The sequence below is a fragment of the Leishmania braziliensis genome, chromosome 31 (genome assembly GCF_000002845.2).
Source record: "Leishmania braziliensis MHOM/BR/75/M2904 complete genome, chromosome 31".
Classification (NCBI taxonomy): Eukaryota; Euglenozoa; class Kinetoplastea; order Trypanosomatida; family Trypanosomatidae; genus Leishmania; species Leishmania braziliensis.
In genome coordinates this window covers 1,471,425-1,488,827 of record NC_009323.2, presented here as the reverse complement: position 1 = coordinate 1,488,827, position 17,403 = coordinate 1,471,425, and the positions used below count along the sequence as shown (strand labels likewise).

At 60.6% G+C, this 17,403-nt stretch overlaps 5 protein-coding genes across 5 annotated transcripts; all 5 read left to right on the top strand.

Moving 5' to 3' along the window:
* LBRM_31_3400 (hypothetical protein, unknown function) lies at nucleotides 1-2,088 on the top strand (the record flags this gene model as incomplete). Its single annotated transcript, XM_001567279.1, has 1 exon — nucleotides 1-2,088. A coding segment is annotated over one exon (2,088 nt), but the record flags the coding sequence as incomplete, so codon positions are not given.
* Nucleotides 2,089-3,216: 1,128 nt separating this feature from the next.
* On the top strand, nucleotides 3,217-4,500 carry LBRM_31_3390 (hypothetical protein, unknown function; the record flags this gene model as incomplete). Its single annotated transcript, XM_001567278.1, has 1 exon — nucleotides 3,217-4,500. One exon carries the CDS (start codon nucleotides 3,217-3,219, stop codon nucleotides 4,498-4,500), a length of 1,284 nt encoding a protein of 427 aa, XP_001567328.1.
* Nucleotides 4,501-5,049: 549 nt separating this feature from the next.
* On the top strand, nucleotides 5,050-6,420 carry LBRM_31_3380 (hypothetical protein, unknown function; the record flags this gene model as incomplete). The annotated part of the gene is made up of 1 exon (XM_001567277.1): nucleotides 5,050-6,420. One exon carries the CDS (start codon nucleotides 5,050-5,052, stop codon nucleotides 6,418-6,420), a length of 1,371 nt encoding a protein of 456 aa, XP_001567327.1.
* A 1,619-nt stretch (nucleotides 6,421-8,039) lies between these two features.
* On the top strand, nucleotides 8,040-8,702 carry LBRM_31_3370 (hypothetical protein, unknown function; the record flags this gene model as incomplete). Its single annotated transcript, XM_001567276.1, has 1 exon — nucleotides 8,040-8,702. The coding sequence occupies one exon, from the start codon at nucleotides 8,040-8,042 to the stop codon at nucleotides 8,700-8,702; it is 663 nt and encodes a 220-aa protein (XP_001567326.1).
* Nucleotides 8,703-11,284: 2,582 nt separating this feature from the next.
* On the top strand, nucleotides 11,285-17,140 carry LBRM_31_3360 (conserved hypothetical protein; the record flags this gene model as incomplete). Its single annotated transcript, XM_001567275.2, has 1 exon — nucleotides 11,285-17,140. One exon carries the CDS (start codon nucleotides 11,285-11,287, stop codon nucleotides 17,138-17,140), a length of 5,856 nt encoding a protein of 1,951 aa, XP_001567325.1.
* Between the last annotated feature and the right edge of the window lie 263 nt (nucleotides 17,141-17,403).

Below are 17,403 nucleotides of genomic sequence, written 5' to 3'. Positions count from 1 at the left end.
ACATCATCCTTGCTGCCGTGGAACGCGTCGGTAGATATTGATGCGGAGCTCCGCAGGATTGCTCCTGCCGCGGTAAGTAGCGAAAGCGAGGCCAGCTGGAGTGTGGCGACCGACGTATCCCAGATGATTGCCCGCGGCGGTGTCGGTGCGCTTCCTGCGTGGAGACTTCCGGTGCCGCCGACGAACTGCACGCAGGTAGCGGCCGCATGGGAGACGCGTCAGCGGGCAGCCGTCGCTGCCGACCTCACCAACTTCTCCCCCACTGTCGAGCAGCCCAGCCGACTTCTCAGCGACCCTGTTTCAGAGAGCCAGACGCAGCAGCTTGTGGCAGCTGTGGTGCGGTCGATGCCGCCGTATCCGGCGCAAATGAAAGGGCCGGTGGGGAGGGAGGCTCTGGACTCACTGCGGCTGCCTAACCTTCAGGAAAGCGGCCCCTGTAGTCCCGCACCGCCGTCGGCAGCAGCGAGAGCAATCGCAGCGGTGGCTGCATCTGTGGAGAATGGCGCAACGGGTGCGGTTCGACGTGAGGTAGTGGCAGAGAAGGCGGCGGCACTCGCCGACGAGAGGGCCACCGATGACGCTGCCAGTGGCGCTGTCTCTTCAGACCCCGTATCAGCGCTTGCCAGTGGTCAAAAGGCGAATGCTGGCGGTCTCCCCGTTTCGAGGAGCGCACACCGTTATGACGCTCATCAACGAACAGTGGCGGCGGTGTCTCGAGAGAAATTGTCGTCCCTGGAAGATACGGATCAGCCAGCAGCAATAACGAATGAGGTGGCGGTGTCGTCGCCGGTGAATGATCTGCCTCGCCCTCCCACCACGCGGCTTCCTCCGAGGCGCTTCGCCGTTGGCAGCAAAGACCGGCCAGCTGAAAAGACAACGGAGGACCTGGCCCTGCGCGTGGAGAGTGTGTGTCCTCCAAACCGCGCAGAGTCAACCCATAGGATGGAAGAGACCGGCGATTTTGCCGCAGAAGGCAGCGCAGACCGACGAGCTCTCGTCCGCACATCCCTACCCACTTCACCGGGTGATACACGCGCAGAAGCGATGGTGGCGAAGGCAGTAGGTGGGCAGAATGCTGCAGTACTGTGTGATGCGGGAGAGGCTGCGCTGTTGCCGCGGAGTGAGAGCATTGAATCAGTCATTTCCTCCGTGCGGAGGGGTGAGCAGAAAGAAGTGTGCGCTATTCCACTTAACGCAGCAGCAGCAGCAGCGCGGCGAGAAGACGCGACTGCGAGCCGATCTCGCTCTTCCTCGGCAGGGGTTGGTGGTGCAGAGGGCGCCAAGCACTCGGGAACGGTACCCTTTGGCACTTCCGCCTCCTTATTGACACAACTGTGCACGCCTGAGCGGTCCTTCGCAGTTACCTCTGCTCTACCGACCGAAAATGGCTCCTTTTCCCTGCGTGGCATGGAGGCGGGGCAGTCTCCTCTGGAGCGGTCAGCGTATGGGCGGCATGCTGTATCGCTCAGCAACGGGCGAGGCGAAGAGGAGTTGGGCGAGGGTGTGCCGCACAGCCACGCGCCAACGCCGCTACTCTGTCGCCTCCAACAACGGAGTAGAGTGACGCCGCCGTACGATGGAGTGCGGCAGTCAACTGACATTGTCGCGGAGGAGGGCACGAGCGACGCGCCGGTTACTCAGCCGTTTTCCCGCTCTGACGCGTCGACGCGGTGCCTGTCCGCTCCTGCAACGGAGCTTCAAGCGGCCCAGAACGCACTGGAGCAGGCGAGGGAGACAGCGGAGGAGACTCCGGCGGTCCCTTTCGACAGCTCAGCAATCGGTGCTCCTTTAGCAGGGGAACAGTGCAGTGTAGAGGAAGGCAGGGGGACAGCCACGGCGAATAACATCGCTCTCGAAAAATCGACCGTGACGAGTGCAGACGTAACTTTGGCGCTGGCAGCAGTGCCGGATTTGTATTCTCATGGCTCTCCTGCGCGCGCACTCTCCTCGCCAACATCGAACGGCAGCCCCCTTTTTGCTCGAAGTGCCTCCTCCTCGCTGTACCACCCCGGCAGCCTCGCCGCAGAACCGACGACGACGAGTCGATCCATCGTCAAGTCGCTTGAGAGGTTCGACGTACTGCAGTGAGGTGGTGGTGACGGGAGGGCAGGTTCCGAGCCGAAGGTCGAGGAGAATGGCAATGGGCCATCCACAGGCAACGCGATGTCTGCTGACCGGAACGCTTTGCCCTTCGGCGCATAATGCGATCCACCGGAGCGTGCTGCACCGGTGCAGCTCACCAAGTCGACCTCGACTGACGTCCCGGTGATGACGTCGCCGTGTCGGCCACGCTCTCCTGCCTCTGGCAGTGGCTTCAACACGGAGGGCTCATTCTTCTCCGGGCATATTGCGTGGAGTGCCGGCACGTGGGTCTGTCGGGAGCGCGCCAGCGCCTCACCCGACTATGCGGAGGCAAGTGTGACAGAAAGTTGCCTGGATGTGTTCCGCAAACTGACACGGCCTGCCTCTACAATGTCCCTCACGCGAGTAAAGTACTTTCAGCAAGACATATGAGTCTTCCTCCCCCGTAGCCCGGCAGTATTGCATCGACCGCTGCAGCTGTGTACTTGCGCGTGTTTGGGTGACGGCGTACGCTCTCTTGTTTTCCTTTGCGCTGTGAGTCACTGTCTCCACTCGTCTTTTACATCTCTCGAGTCCCCTTTGCGGGAGACGGTCACCAATTGCCGTCGCTCTCTGTACCCCCGACCCGCCTTGCCGTGCATGTGGCGAAAAGGGGGGGACGCGGCGCCTGCACTTTTCGTTTCTCGACAGCTGAACCAGCAGTGCGGCCTCTTTTCGGTGCCATGCTTCTCTTTCCACGCCGAGCTGCGTACTCACCTCTCCTCTACCCTCCAGCTGTTCCCCAATGCATCGACGGCGCTGCTGCCGCTGAGCCTGTCCGCTCTCTCTCTTCACCCCTCGCCTCACCCTCCCCTCATCTTTGGCTGCTCTGTCGGACATCGATCATTTGACGAGCGGGCGTTAGCCGGCGGTCTTTGGTCTTCTTTCTCTTCTCTTCACTGCCCTCCATCACACGTTTATACACGCTGCGCTTTTTCGGCTGAGTACGAATTGTGCGCCTGCCCTCGCTGTGCCCCCCAACTCCTCCGCACAACGACGTAGATGTCTGCAGCGGCTAATTTCTGTGTGTACTACTGTTGATTCTGCGGTGAGTTATGCCGCGTGCGCGCTGCTACCACCGATATCACCGCCATCATGTCTCACCACAATAACTCCTTAGCAGTGAATGTGCAGTTTTCCAACTCTAGCAGCTTCAGCAGTGGTTTGCCTTGCATGGACAAGGAAGGAGGCACCAACGTGTGGGCCATATCAGCCGTCGAGGCCCCGCCTGACAGGATGCAAGCTGAGGAAGGCAGCAGTACACGTGCGGACAGCCCGCAGCCCGTTGACGCGTCTTCGATTCTGCCCGACGGGGAGGAGGGGGCGCTCATCAGAAGTCAGCTTTTCATTCCTCTGCCACTGGCTGCGTCGTCTTTTAAACCAGAAAGTGACAGGCGCGTGCGTGACTCCACGGCATCCACGGCACACTTGGAGCACCGCTCTTTCTCCTCCATGCAGGATAACACAACGCCGCCTCGCATGTGCACCTACTTCGGCGATGCAGCAGCCGCGGCTCGGGTGGCAGACCCAGAAGTGTCGGTAATGTTGAAGAGTGAGCCGTTTGATGATATTCAGGCCTCTCGCAGTCCTGTGGTCAGTGTGGCCGCAACCGCACAAGCATCACGCACCACCTCACCGGCGCGGCCGACAGTGTCGTTGAACCTGCGCAAGATGGGGGCCAGTGGACGCTCGCTCCCTGCGGAGTTTGTTGTTGTGAACGCTGACAAGGCGTGCACTGCTCACAAACTGCTCACCTCCCTCTCTGCCGCCACAATAGCGCAGTACCGCCTTGTGAAGTTTAAGGTGACTCAGCGCATCTACCGTGTCTACTACGATAAGTGGTGGTCGAAGTTTCTTCAGCGCCCACCCGCGCAGTCGCCGCTGCGATTCTCTGAGTCCACGCAAACCCAAGCGTTGCTTTCTCGTTCCGTCTCGGCGGGAACGGACTTTTCCGACATCGACTCCTTCCACGCTAGCCGCTCCACGAGTCCTGCCGGGGACAGCCCGCTCACGCACGCGGCTGCGGGGGCCCCCCCGCAAGGTGTGCAACTTTTCTGTAGTCCCAAAGCGACCGCGTCTCTCTCTCCGCCGCGCGAGGGGGAGGAGAGCGAGACTCGAAGCGCTGTTACGTGGTCACCAGCGCCAGGGTTTCGACTGCAGACCTTTGCCTCTGCATCTCTCTCACCACTGTCGCCATCATTTCAGCATCGCACCCACAACGCTTTCATCCCTCCGCCAGCTCCCCCGACGGATCGCATCGCCGTGCGCACGAATCCCGCGAAGCTGGTGGACTTTGGGCATCACTCCGAGGCGCCACAGCGCAAGAAGCGTCATCCCGCCTTAACCCCGGCGGTAAAGCTGCCAGTGGTCACTCCTTAGCCGGAGCGCATCCTCAGACCGTGAAGGTGCGTCTCTCAATGTTTTGTCTCTCTCTCTCTCTCGAGCTGCATGCTTGGATCTGATCGAGACGGCAGCGACATGGGTGGTAGGCGACGCATGGAAGCCTGATGCGGTCATAGAGCGAGGTGCTCCACCCTCTCTTCATGAATGCGTCGACACTCCCGTCTTTGGGTTCATCTTACTCTTTCTCGTCGATGCCTTTACAATGCACGTCAATGCATGTGAGCACTGCGCGCACCCTAACGTTGCGACGGAGGGCACCGTACTCTCCCGTCGCTCTCCGCAAAAACCCGCGCACATGCCACAGAGGATGGCGATTGTCGTATAGATACGGACGGCAAATTCACGCTGGTCCTCTCTCTCGCTCGCTCCTTGTGTCTCCGTCTGCTCAACGTCTTCACAAGCGCTCTACCGCTGTGGTGGCTCTTCTACCCCCTTTCTCCCTCCGCCCTTTCCCATGCTGCTCGCGCACATGCGCCCCTCATCCCACCCCCGTTTGCGCTGGCTCAGACCAACAGTGGGCACCTAATGGCGTCAAACGGGAGCAGCTCACCGTCTCCTGTACCACACAGGCGACAGTCTGCCAAGAAGTCGGCGCTCAACGTGGCCTCGCGGGTGCTGGAAGCGACCAGCACCTTTGCTGAGTATGCCGAGCGGCGTCATGAGCTCTTGGCAGCTATCAATGACGGACTAGAGGATCATGTGCGTATAATGGAGGAACGGGCGAAACAGGCTGTCGCCCACGCATCAGCAGTGGCTGAAGCTAGCAGGGCTCAGGAGACGGAGTGCCTGGAGTACATTGAGGGACTGGAGGTCAGAATCAGGAGCTTGCAGCGGACCAAGCGGGAATGTGCGGCGGAGTTAAATGCCTTTCGAGCAGCACTCACAACAGACCGCCAGGGCCTAGAGGAGGAGCTTCACGATTTGCATCGGGCTGTAGCGGAGGCGCATCGACAGAAGCTACTCGCCCAAGAAGAGCAGGAGCACTACGAGATGTTGCGCGACGCCGCAAAGCGACGCTACGAACTGGCCGAGACTCACCTGGAGAACTTCACAGCGAAGGTCGAGCACCGCTTCCAGGAGGCTGTCGCATCTCTCCAGGCATCGGTGCAAGAGCGGAAACGGTGGGCAGATGAACAGTGCGCCCTTAATGAGAAGCGTGTGCACGAGGCTTCATGGCGAGCGGAGCAGAGCCACTTCGGCGACTTTCCTTGTGATGCCCCCGAGGAGGCCGTGAGGGCTTCCTCTGTGAAGTTTGCCACGCCATGCGCAGCGGTAGTGGAGCCGACATGCATGCACCAGCTGGAGCGGGACGTCGCGGCGCTCGGAGCATCTGCGGCGAGTCGATTGCAACTCATCGTGGAGCAGCAGAACGCAGCCGAAAATCGACTCGATAGACCTTCACTCCACATCACTGGAGAGGGCTGCGACTCGATTAGCGCGTTGTGTCATACTTCTGCGCAGGCGGTGTCAGGGGATGAGAACGAGATCTGGAAGGGAAAGCAGCGGGACACCTTCGACAGTGTTTCCGCCTCCGATGTGATATGCCCGCTCAGCGCTTCAGAAGTGGTGGTGAAGCACACGCTGATGGAAGTGTGTACTAAGGCTGCCTCAGCTTCGCCAACCACAAGCGCAAAGGCTCCTGCGCGCCCTCACGAATCTTCTTCAAGAGCAGCGGCACCCCTTCGTATCGCTACCGCCACTCCCTCTGTAAGCTGGAGTGCGCCATCGCCAATTACCCAAAAGGTACTGCTCTCTGCTTCAGTACGGAAGTCCTCGTTGCTGGAGTCGTCTCCTCCGCAGAGTGCACGTGCGGCATCCCCAGAACGCCGGCTTATCGATGATCTCCCGTGCAGCACAGATGCCTTTGCGACCGTCTTTACTCCTCGCAAGTGTTAGGGGGTTGCGCCGGCCCCACAACAGAGTTTGTTCATGCGGGCCTTCGTGGTTGTGCCTCGTTTTGTCTCCGTCTCTCACTGCACACTCCAACGCCTGTTGTGGTTTTCACTCTGCAAAGGAGGCAGCTTGCCCACGTTTCCCCTCTCCTATACGGAGCTCAAACCTGGTCGCCGGAGCTGTTGCGTCCTCGGATGGTGGGCCCATCTGCAGACCACCAGAGGGCACAGACGCTAGCGCAGAAGCCAGTCGAACATTATTCTATTCCAACGGCATAGCGGAAGGTCGGCCGCTACGTTCAATGTAAGCTACTTGCGTTTCCGCCTCTCTCCACTGCCCCGTCAAAGGTGAATTTACTTCCCCGCACTGCTCCTATCGCCTTTCTCCTCCTCCACAGGCGGTGCGCACGACCTTCTGTCTTCTCTCCCGCCTCCTTTTCCTTTGTGCTGCCCCGCGGCCACTCACTGACTCACTCTCAGCCGCATCTTTGCACGTGGCGGTATTTCAATTTTGCCCACGCAAACCATCGCTCACTCTCTCTCGCTCTCGCGTACAAAAAGGCCTACACACATTCGCCGTACGTGTGCGCTGACCATTGCCGTGCCCCTCGCCGCCTCTCTCCTCCTCCACTGCAAATCAATTAAAAGAAACGCTCTTGCGAGGCCAAACTCGATGCGCGCGTGAGGTGGCGAAAGCGAGGGAGGGCGCAATGTGGCGCAGCACGCATAGCACCACCGCTGTCTCGCCGTCTGCTTCTTCGCCATTCATTTAAACATCATCTTTTTCTATCGCCATATTTCGCCAGTGTCGCTCCGTACGTCAGCCGCAGACCCGCTCGGCATTTGCATCGCCTCATCCTTCTCGTCCCCCCACCACCCCTGCGTGGCTCCCCCTCTCTCTCCTTTTCCCTGTACGCCTCGCGCTTGTCATCCATCAGCACGATCGCTGGCTGCGTTCAACGAGCGGACAGCAAAAGAGTGGAGGCCACAGCGCCACTGCCACGGCTTTCCTTTCACCAGCGAACTGCCTTTCCGCAGCGCCTTCTCGCTGACTCTCTGCCGGACTACTCGTGCTGTCGTGGTGTGTGAGAGCTTCCTCTCAGCTTGGAAACTACGGTGCTGGTTTGTCTCGGCAGTATGTGGTGTGTTTTACCTTGCAACGGAAGAAATGCTCGTCTACCAGCTGCATGAGGTTCAGAGAGGAGTGCGCATCTACCGTTGGGTCGGCGACAAGGAGGAGACGTTGTCCGTTTCAGGGAATTGTCAGGCGGCGTTGGACTGCGCCGGAGACGTCATCTCCGCCCCTTTCCCTGTGATGAAGTTGCCTTCGGGCCCTTCTAGAAGACGTTCTACACCAGCTACGGTGCCGATGGGCTGAGGCTGCAGTTCGGCTTAACAGTACTGCTGTCTGCACCGAGCTTCAGCGATGTACCACAGTGCACTACCGTCGTCCATGAAGACCCTGCGCCACATGTGAGCAAAACATTTTACGAACTACTGTTTCTGGCTACCGAGGAGGTGGAGCGCATCGCTGGCACCCATCACTCACTGAGCCTGTACGAGTGCGTCTGCAGCGTGGAGCACGTTTACTCGTGAGGAGAGGAGGACCTGCTGGAGGCGGCGATGCGGACCCATTCTTGGGGCTTACTGTCGCCGTCTGGGATGCCAGCCAAGCAGGGGATATCGCTGTGGCACAAGCGTTCATCGTTGCCGCTTCGCATATTAGCGCAGCGCGAGCTCTTCATGAACACGCTGAAGGAGCTGTGCAGCAGCCCCCGGAGCGAGGAGCGGGATGGCACGACCGTGTGCGTGCCGCCGGTGCAGTTGGCTGTGTGTACGCGCCGGTGGGCGACTCCACAGCGCCCGAGCAGGCGTTGTGCATTGAGCGCCTCTCCTCGCGGGTGCCGCTCTGTTTGTGACGTTGCCGCCGGTCTCGGCACTGGAGTGGAGGGGCTTCGTGAGATGCGGGTGTGCCGGAGACAGGGCAACCTGCTCGACAACCCGCTGCTTCTTGTGCTGCTGCCTGGAGTGTCTGTAGACTGCCTGATGATTCTCACATGTATCTCCGTACAGGTCGAGTATGCGAGCCGTCCGTGCATGGACGCGTGCTACTTCGAATGCAGCAGTGATCGACGATGGCGACCCACTGCGGTTTGGTCGCTGAGGGTGCCTGCTGCTGCTGCCCCGAGGGGGCAGAGGTGCCACGGACAGGCACGCGCAGGACTCGATGCCACCACGGCGTCAGCCAGTCCCTACCTCTGCTTTTCTCCAGCGCATGACGGGTGAGCCGCTGATGTCTGGCTCCTCTCACGAGTTGCGCGTTGTGGCAGACGCTGCAACAACCGAAGCCGATCGCAGTAACGCCGCACACACGCCGCTCTGTGGATCTTCACGTGCATCTCACAGTGACGTTTTAGCACCGCTGGGTGAGCCTGCAGACCGTCTCCTTTCACTGAGGCGTTTCGAGGAGTTTCCCGCGGGTAGGCCACGTGTGCCTTCATGGACAGCACATTTCCTACATCGCCGGAGATTAAGCGTACTACGCCAGCTCCGTCCGTAGCGTTAGTCACATCTGCGCTACGCAGGAGCGCGGCGCCACCGGTAGCGGGACCACGAGAGGGAACGCCAAAAGGGAACTGCGAAGGGAGCCGATGCCAGAAAGCCTGGCAGGCCCTACTCTCTTCTGGAGGCAAACGCCTTTGTAGGTAACTTCAAGGCTGCAACAGAACAGGCTGCCAGGCTGCGCCGACTCGAGGAGTCAGTGCCTTCTAGGACCCCTAAGGTGGTGGCGAATGGGCGGAGGCTGTGCCTCGAGTACGCCGCCACGGAGGCCCATGCTCTCTGCACACAGCAGAGACGTGCAGCAGTCGAACGCGGAGCTGGCGCGCAGGGAGAAGCTGCAGGTGCGGGTGGACGAACGTCACCAGGAAGCCACTGTGTTGTGGCGCACGGCACTGATCTTCAACAGTGATGCAAGCGATACGCGCGCCGAGTCGAAGACCTGCAGCGTCAGTAAGCCCACCTCACCACGCCGCTGCACTCGATAGAGCTCGAAGCGGCTACACGGCGAACGGAGCTGCGGCGTTTTGGAAAAGCGACGCGCCAAGGGAGAGGCCTCCTCAGCTAAGGATGCACTTGCAGCATCCGCCTCTCGACTCAAGCGACTCGGTGAGTACGAGGACAGTAATGCGATTCTGCCGAGAATGCACAATGTCCGTGATGCTGTCGCATGCAAGGCGGCGCTGCACGACGAACTGCGCGCGGAGGAAGCTACAACGGGTGCCGATGTGCAGACTGCTAAGAGCTCTCGAAAGCAGCGCAGTGGAGTGTATGGCTGTGGCTGCAGTCACACAGCTGTTTTCCAAACCAGAGCCCATGTTAGGGAAGAGTCGCGGTAGATCAATGAGGAGCTCGTCGTTGCAGCGGAGGGACTTGCGGACGAGGAGGGTCTGATGGTAAGGGTGGTGGACAAGGCGGCGATGATGTTGCATCGCTGCGACAGTGAGATGACGCCCCGGTTTGATTGGCTGGTGGATTGGTGCGCCATCTTTATGGGTCTAGAGAGCCTACTAGCAGGGCGCACTGCATCGGTCGTCTCAGAAAACTCGTCTCGGCGTTACCGAAGAATCCCCCAGAGTGAGATGTAGGAGTGCTCCTCGTCCCACTACGTGCGTATCGATGAGAGTGCGAGAATGTCGGGAGGCGATGCGAGTTAGACTTTTTTCCTGTCTTGTTGTGTGCCCGTCAGCTGGCCTTGGTGCCGCTTCGTCGAACTCGAGGCCGATCATGCGCTCTTCAAACGTCCAGGGGTGTCCACGCCGCGTGTGCCCGCCCCGCCTGCAGTCTATTCTGCTCGCGTGTGCGTCGCCACTTTGCGCTTGTTTCTGGTTTAGGTCGCTGCCCCGCGTCCTTCTTTGGTAGTTCCCTCGAGCGCGTGATGCCGCTGGTGCTGCTGCTGAGGGAGCACCACACGCCTCTCTCTGCGGTTCCAGAGTGTGGAATGGCTTTCTGGGGTGTTGGAAGTTTCTCTGGTTCTCTGTTGCTGGCCGAGGGTCATCGGCGGTGGGACGGAGGGAAGACAATGACCGTCACGCACGTCCCCTTGTACAGCAACGACGCACACTTTGGCGCACATGAAGATGTCCTTCACACACGTACGCACACCCGTACGGATGCAGAGGCCTGCTTGTTTTGGGCCGTCTTCTCCAACACAGTGCCCCCTCCCCAGGCATGTCTTGTCGTATCGGCGCCTCTGCCACTCTCATCCGTTGGGGCCTTCACTCGCTCATTGCACCGACATGCGTATGCGGTTGAGGCCCTGGAGTTTGGGTGCTCACTTGTGGGTATCTTACATGTACGTCTGCTTGTCCATGTGTGTTGCTGCCTTGGTGGAGTGTCATCATGTGCTGCACTGCCCGTAGCAGCTGCATCTCGCTGTTCCCTCTAGATTGCCTTCGCCTGTCGCGTTGACTATTTGGATTGCTTGGCTTCATTACGCTTTGTCTCGGCTGTGTGCCGATTTTGCTCACACACCTCCACAGTCGTGAGCGCTGTCAGGTGCTAACGTAAAGGATGACGAAGAGAGCGATTGACGTTGTTAACCAACGAACGGGCCCCTGGTGGCAGTGTGTGGGTGCGACCTCTCTATACCCCGGTCCTTCTCTCTCTTTCTGAGGTGGCAGTGGCGGCGGCTTGCCTCGTACTGCATACATAAGTTCAGTACTTCAGAGACGCAGGCTTTGTGTGATGTGGCGATTGTCGTGGCGCGTCGTCCCCCCTCTCTCCCTCTCTTTCCTTCGCTATGTGAAGCTCGCATCTTTGTTTCTCCCCCTTCATCGGGCCTCTTTGTCTGTTTCCCATACCAACGCATGCTGACGCACACAGCCCGCAGTCGACACATTTCTTCTCGGCGGTATTCAGAGTCCCCCATCAGCGTCGGGCGGGAGAGCGGTCTGCTAAAGGGCAGCCACGGACTCGCCACGCGCTTCGAGGTGTGCCGCATGGAGGAGTTGGCCAAGTCATTGCAACAGGCACAGGCGGCGGTTTTGGGTATCCAGGATGACCTCGCGCTTCTCCGCGCACATGTGGAGGAAGAAGAGGAGCGAGGTGCTGGTAATGTTGTCAAGGCCTCTGCGGTTGGCCTCGAGACAGGCGTTACCCTAACTAACCCGTACTACGTGGATCTGCATACCACCGTGCATCGGCGACAGGAGGCAGCCTCGCTGTTGCTCCAGCGCTGCGCCCACCTCTTTTACAAACAGTTTGGTGCTCTGGAGGAGAAGGCAGAGCGTCTGGAGAATGTCCAGGCGAAGGAGAAGGAACTGCAAGCCGCCAAGAAGAGCATGCAGCGCTACTTTGATGCTCACGCGACGGAGCTGGCGGAGGAACGCGACAGCAACGCTGTCGCGCTACGGCTCGAGTGGGAGCGGCGGCAGCACCTTGAAGATGGAATTGTATGTCTCGATCTAAAACTTCGCCGACAACGTCTCGCGCACAGCGTGCTGCTCATGTGGATGAAAAAGGCAATGATGTGCCACCTCGCTCGCGAGTACACGCGACGGCGAGACGCAACTCGAGAGACGTACGAATCGGCCACCTGTTATGCATTCGTCCAGCAGCGGCGAGTGACGGCAGCTCAGCGGGCGCTTTGCACGTGGCGCTCGCGACTGCAGGAGCGGCGCTGCCAGCGCCTCAAGACTGTAGCGACAGAGGCGGAGAAGCGCGCGCAGTTTTTCCGCGAAGAGCTCACCGCCATCCAGAAGACACTGCGTGAGAGCTTTGGAATGGGCGTCAGCGAGTGTGACCAGGTGGCCACCGCTTCCCCCACCCACGAACAGGCGTGCGCCCAGCGCGAGGACGAAGTGCAGCGGCTGCGCACAGCGCTGCGGGACATGACGGTGGAGTTTAGCGAGCGCACTCGCACCTACATCCGTCAGCAGGAGAACACTGAGCAGGTCTTTGCACGCAAAGAGGTGGCACTGCGTGACACCATCTGCAGTCTGCAGGCGACACTAACCATAGAGCGGCAGGCGCACGCAGCGTTCACGCAGTCGTCTGAGCTCTTTGTCAGCCATGTGAACTCCTACTGGCAGGCACAGCTGCAGGAGCTGGCTGAGGTGGTTCGGCGCAAGGAGGAATACGCACATCACACCATCCTAGGACTAACCGGCCGTCTGCAGCACCGCCATGTCAGTCTACTGAAAGAGATGGCTAAGCTGGCACGCGATGTCGACACCCTTGCCCCACTGAGTGAACAGTGCTTGCGGTTAGAGAACGCTGTCGCCGAGTCAGAGCAGCTGCTGAAGCGGAGCAAGGCATCCAGCCAGTCATGGGAGAGACATTGCAAAGCCGCACATGTGGTGGAGGCACTCCTAACGGATCGTGTCGTCTCCGCAGACAGTGCGGTGCTGCGAGCCCGCTCCTTCATCCGGTGGTTGGGCCGAAGCCACAACGCTTCTAGTGAAAAGCTCCAGCATAGCATCGGGACCCTCTCTGACAATCTGCAGACCCAACGGCGAGAGCTGCGCGTCCAGCAGCAAGAGCTGTCCTCGCGCCACCAGGCGGAAGTGGCGCGGCTCCGAGATGAGCACGAGCAACTGCGTAACGCAAACGTGCGGCTGCAGTCGGAGCTGGAGAGCACCGCACGCAAGCAACGCGAGATGGATGGCGCCTACTACGACAGTGAGGTGCGGAATGGCGAGCTGTCTGCAGCTCTGTTGCGGGAGAAGATGGAGCGGCGCGGCGTCGAAGAGAAGTGGTGGGGCAGCCGTGCCTCTGGGCTGCTGTTGCAGGAGGCGCAGCAGCGGCTGCGTATCGAGGCGCAGGAGGGCCAGTGGTGGACAGCGCTGCTCATGCGTGAGAGCAAAGTGCTGAAGGTTTGGACAGCTTCCCTGCAGTGCGACGAGGTGCAGCTCACCGCCGTGTGCGAGGGTTGGCAGCAGCACTGCCACCAGCTCGAAACTGCGCACGCCGCTGAGCGAAAAACCGTAGCAGGGCGGACGGCGTGTGCCCTGGAGCGAGGGGTGTTGCACGCGCACACACTGGCCATCTGGGCCTCGTGGCGGGGGTGGGCACAGCAGAAGCGTGCAGTAACCGCTGTAGAGGCGCGATCGTCAGAGTCGAGGCGGGAGATGATCGAGCGGCACGGGAAGGAGATGGCGCGCTTGCACACCAGCCACGACATAGCATTGCAGCGCCTGCAGCGCGAGCACACACTGGAGAAGGCACAGCTGCAGTCCATCCACCAGGAGCGATGTGCGGCCCTGCGGCGTGCGCAGACGGAGGAGGTGGCGCAGCTCTCCGAGCGCCATGCACAGCAGCTCAAGATCGCGCAGACCACCTACGCAGCGGATGTTGCAGAGCGCGATGAACACGCAGATGCGATGCAAGAGCAGCTGAGCCACTTGGGCCTTCTTGTGGTTGAGTACTGCGGTCAGGCAACCTACAGTCGGTGGCGTACATGGGCGGCAGAGCGGCAAGCGCGGCGCTCCGCCCAGCAGCGCCGTAGACTGATGATGCGAATCGGGGAATGGCACGCAGTGAGAACGATGATGATGGACGACTGCAATGCCGCCAAGCATTCCTTCTGGACCGCCGCTACTATCGAGCTCTCGCGAGAGCGTGAGGTGAAGGCTCGGCGGCAGGCGCAGGACCTGGCGCAGGAGAAGGAGCTGTGCCGGTCACAGCAGCACAAGCTGCAGGCAGCCAAGGAGGCGGCGGAGGAGGAGGCATGCCATTTGCGAGGAGAGCTGCAGCACGCGCGGACACTGTATGACGCGGAGGTCCAGTACACGGAGCGACTCCTCCACACCACCACGGAGGAGCGGCGCGCCCACCGCAACACCCTCGCCTTCACTGCTCGAATGTCCGAGTGGCGAGAGTTGGCGCACTGTAGCGTTGCCGAGCATCAGGCAGCTGCGGTTCAGGCGTTCATGGAGGCGACTGGGCTGTTTATGGCAAAGAGGCCAGCAACTCATAGAGCTGAGCTTACTGCCTACGCGGCACAGGTGGAGGAGGAGCCCAACGCACGCGCCAGCAGGGCAGTCGCGTCGTCGTCCGGCAAAGTGGATGCGGAAAAGGCGCGTGTCTCTGAGTGTGACAGTGTGGTTGATGTGAGCGAGTGTGCACCTGGCGAGTGTGAAGCGGACGCAAACGACGTGGGCGTGTCCACCGGCGATGAGGACGGTGTGCGCTCTTCTCCCTGCCCAATTGCCGTGTCACGGCAGCCTGTCGAGGTCATCCCCGAAGAGTTACTCTCGCGCCTTCAGTCCATGGAGCGCTACGTGAATGTTGCAGGTAACGCACGTGAAGTGGAGTATCACACTGACACCACGTCTTCAGAGCATTGTGGTCCCCTCCTTTCGGAGTCTTTCCTGGGGATGCTGGCGCCGTTACCTCAGCCAACCGCTGTTGCGAACCTGCTGGCGGAGCAGACGAACGTGCCCTTCAAGGTGTGTCATCTGCTTGAACTTGTGCGCCTGGCGGCACTGCGTGGGGCTGCGACGCACAAGCGCGAACACGCAGACGAGCTCGCCAACATCCAGGCAATGCGGGCACGCTCCGAGGAGGCACTGGCGCGCCTGCGAGAGACCATGGAGTGTCTTCTGGCAGAGCAGCGCTCCCTTGCAGAGGAGATGCACGCGGATGCTCAGCAACAACGACAGCACTGTTCTACTTCCCGAGCGGCCGACGCGGCGCAGATGTCCCCAGCGTTGACGAAGGCGTGGCCAGAACGGCTGAGCGCGCTGAGTGACCGGTATACACGGGTGCTTGGAGCACTCTTTACCGCGAACAGCCGCCCCCAAGAGACCCTCTACAACGTGAGGGGCATGTTGGCTGAGGCAAACGTGCTCTCGGAGGAAGTGCTGCAGAGTTTCTCGGAGATTGTGCATGAGATGGCGCAGCTTCAGGCGGAACTCCTCCCTCAGGCACACGCAGCGAGAGTCCTTTATCAGAGTGGTGATGAACCCGATATCACCTTACCTGCCGGCACGGAGGCCACTGTGGGGGCGGTGCAGCCCTCCTCGCCGGAGCCGAGAGCGCTGTCGTTAGCAGCGACCCCATCCTCGTCTCCTGTGCATCCTGAAAACTCTACTCACGCTGCTTGTGCGCAGCACAGTACCTCCGGCGCCACCACCTGCTTAGCGACCTCCGTTTCTCCCGTCGGCTCTACACCAGAAAAGCGAGGGCTACGCGACCGTGTGCGCTTCCTCGAGAAGCTTCTTGTTGAAGCCAAAGTGCAGCTGGCGGAGGCGAAGTCTTTGACTGGAGTTGCCCATCGTTTCACCTCGCTGCCCATGGCATCCGTGCAGGCGCAGGTGTGGGCCGCTCAAGATGCCGAGGACTTCAGCCAGCTGGCGCTGACGAAGGAACAGCTTCTCGTTCTCTACGGCGCTTCGGAGTCGACCACTCGCACCCTCATGACGGCAATGCGCGAGTATGAAACGCAGCTGCGCAGAACGCAGGCGGAGATGTCGCAGCAGCTACGAACTGCGTGTGTCGCGGTGGAAGAGAAGCTGCAGGTGCGCCACCGCGTCGATGTGGAGCGCTATGAGGCGAAGATGCGCACCTTGTCCGAGTCCCTCGCCGCGGCTGCAAAGGAGCAGTCCGAAGCCGAGGCCCGCTGTGGGGAGCTGGAGCGGCAGCTGAAGTCAGAGACGACGACCTGGGCAGAAAAGTACTCGCGCGACACCGAGCTCATACGCCAGAGCTGCCTGTCCGAAATCGATGAACTGACGAACCACCAGCGGCTGCTGGAGGATGAACTCCAGCAATGCCGACGCGTCGCCCAGTCGGCTATTCAGCAGGCTGTGGACCGTCAAACAGAGCTGCTGAGGCTCGAGCACACGGAGCAGCTGCGCCGCTCTGAGCGGAACGTGGCACGACTGGCCACTGAAAAAGCATTGCTGGAGGACCGTCTTCGGGCCATCGCGGCGGACTGCGAGCGGCAGGTGCAGCAGGAACGGTCAGCGGTGGAGCGCCTTCAGCATCGCCTAGCAGATGACGCGGGTGCTGTTGCGGAGATGGCCTGTATAGCGACTTTGGCCAGTTGGGAGATTCACCTCGTGGACATCATCGAGCTATATGTGCGGTGCGCAGCGGACAAGGCGGCGTGGCTCGCCGCGTGCGCTGCTGGCCTGGTAGTGAAGGAGCGAGAGCAGTGGGAGACCGAGGTAATGCAGCTGCGCGAGCGTGTGGCCCTGCTGCAGGAGGCGTCAGGTGCCGCCCCAGTACCCCTTGCGCGCGACGGCTCCTTTCATCAAGCGTCCACAAACTTGCAGAGAAGCAGCAGGAAATCGACCCCCCAACATAAGGCGGACGAGGATTCGTCGCAGTCACTCACACTTTCCCCGTCTCCCCGTCGCAGCAATCAAGGCGTGTCATCAGCGAAGGTTGGTGTCTGCATCGCTGCGCGGAAGGCCAGCGCGCCGCCCACCTCTCGACGCGCAGTCTCGAGCCCGCCAGCAGCTGAAATGTACCGCGAAACTCAAAATGCGCCTCCAGTAGACTCTACTGGCACGACCCCCACACGATGCCGAAGTCTGTCTATTGACTCACTCGAGCTGTCTCAGTCCTTCCTACGCTACTCCAAAATGTTGAGCGACCAGAGGACACGGAACGCAACCCGGCTGGAGCGGGCAAGCGCGTTGGCCGCAGAAGTTGACGATCTCCTCCTGCACGGAGCCCAGCTCAGTCATTCAGTGGCCTCGCTGAATGCTCGTTAGATCAGTAGTGCATTGAGGAGAGCAGTGAAGGAAGACAGACGGCGCAATGCTCAACGTGTTGACCACATCGTGGCGATGCGTCGTTTGCTGTGCTGCGAAGAAGGCGCTCCGGCACCCGTCCCGCTCACCCTCGGGCAGCACAGCTGCACAGTCCACCTTTTTCCTTTCTGTGCGTGTCCTACAGGCTGCCTCCCCCACCCCCACATACTTCTACACCCCTTGCTAGCTTTGCCACCGCCATCCCCTCTGCCCTCGCCTCCTCT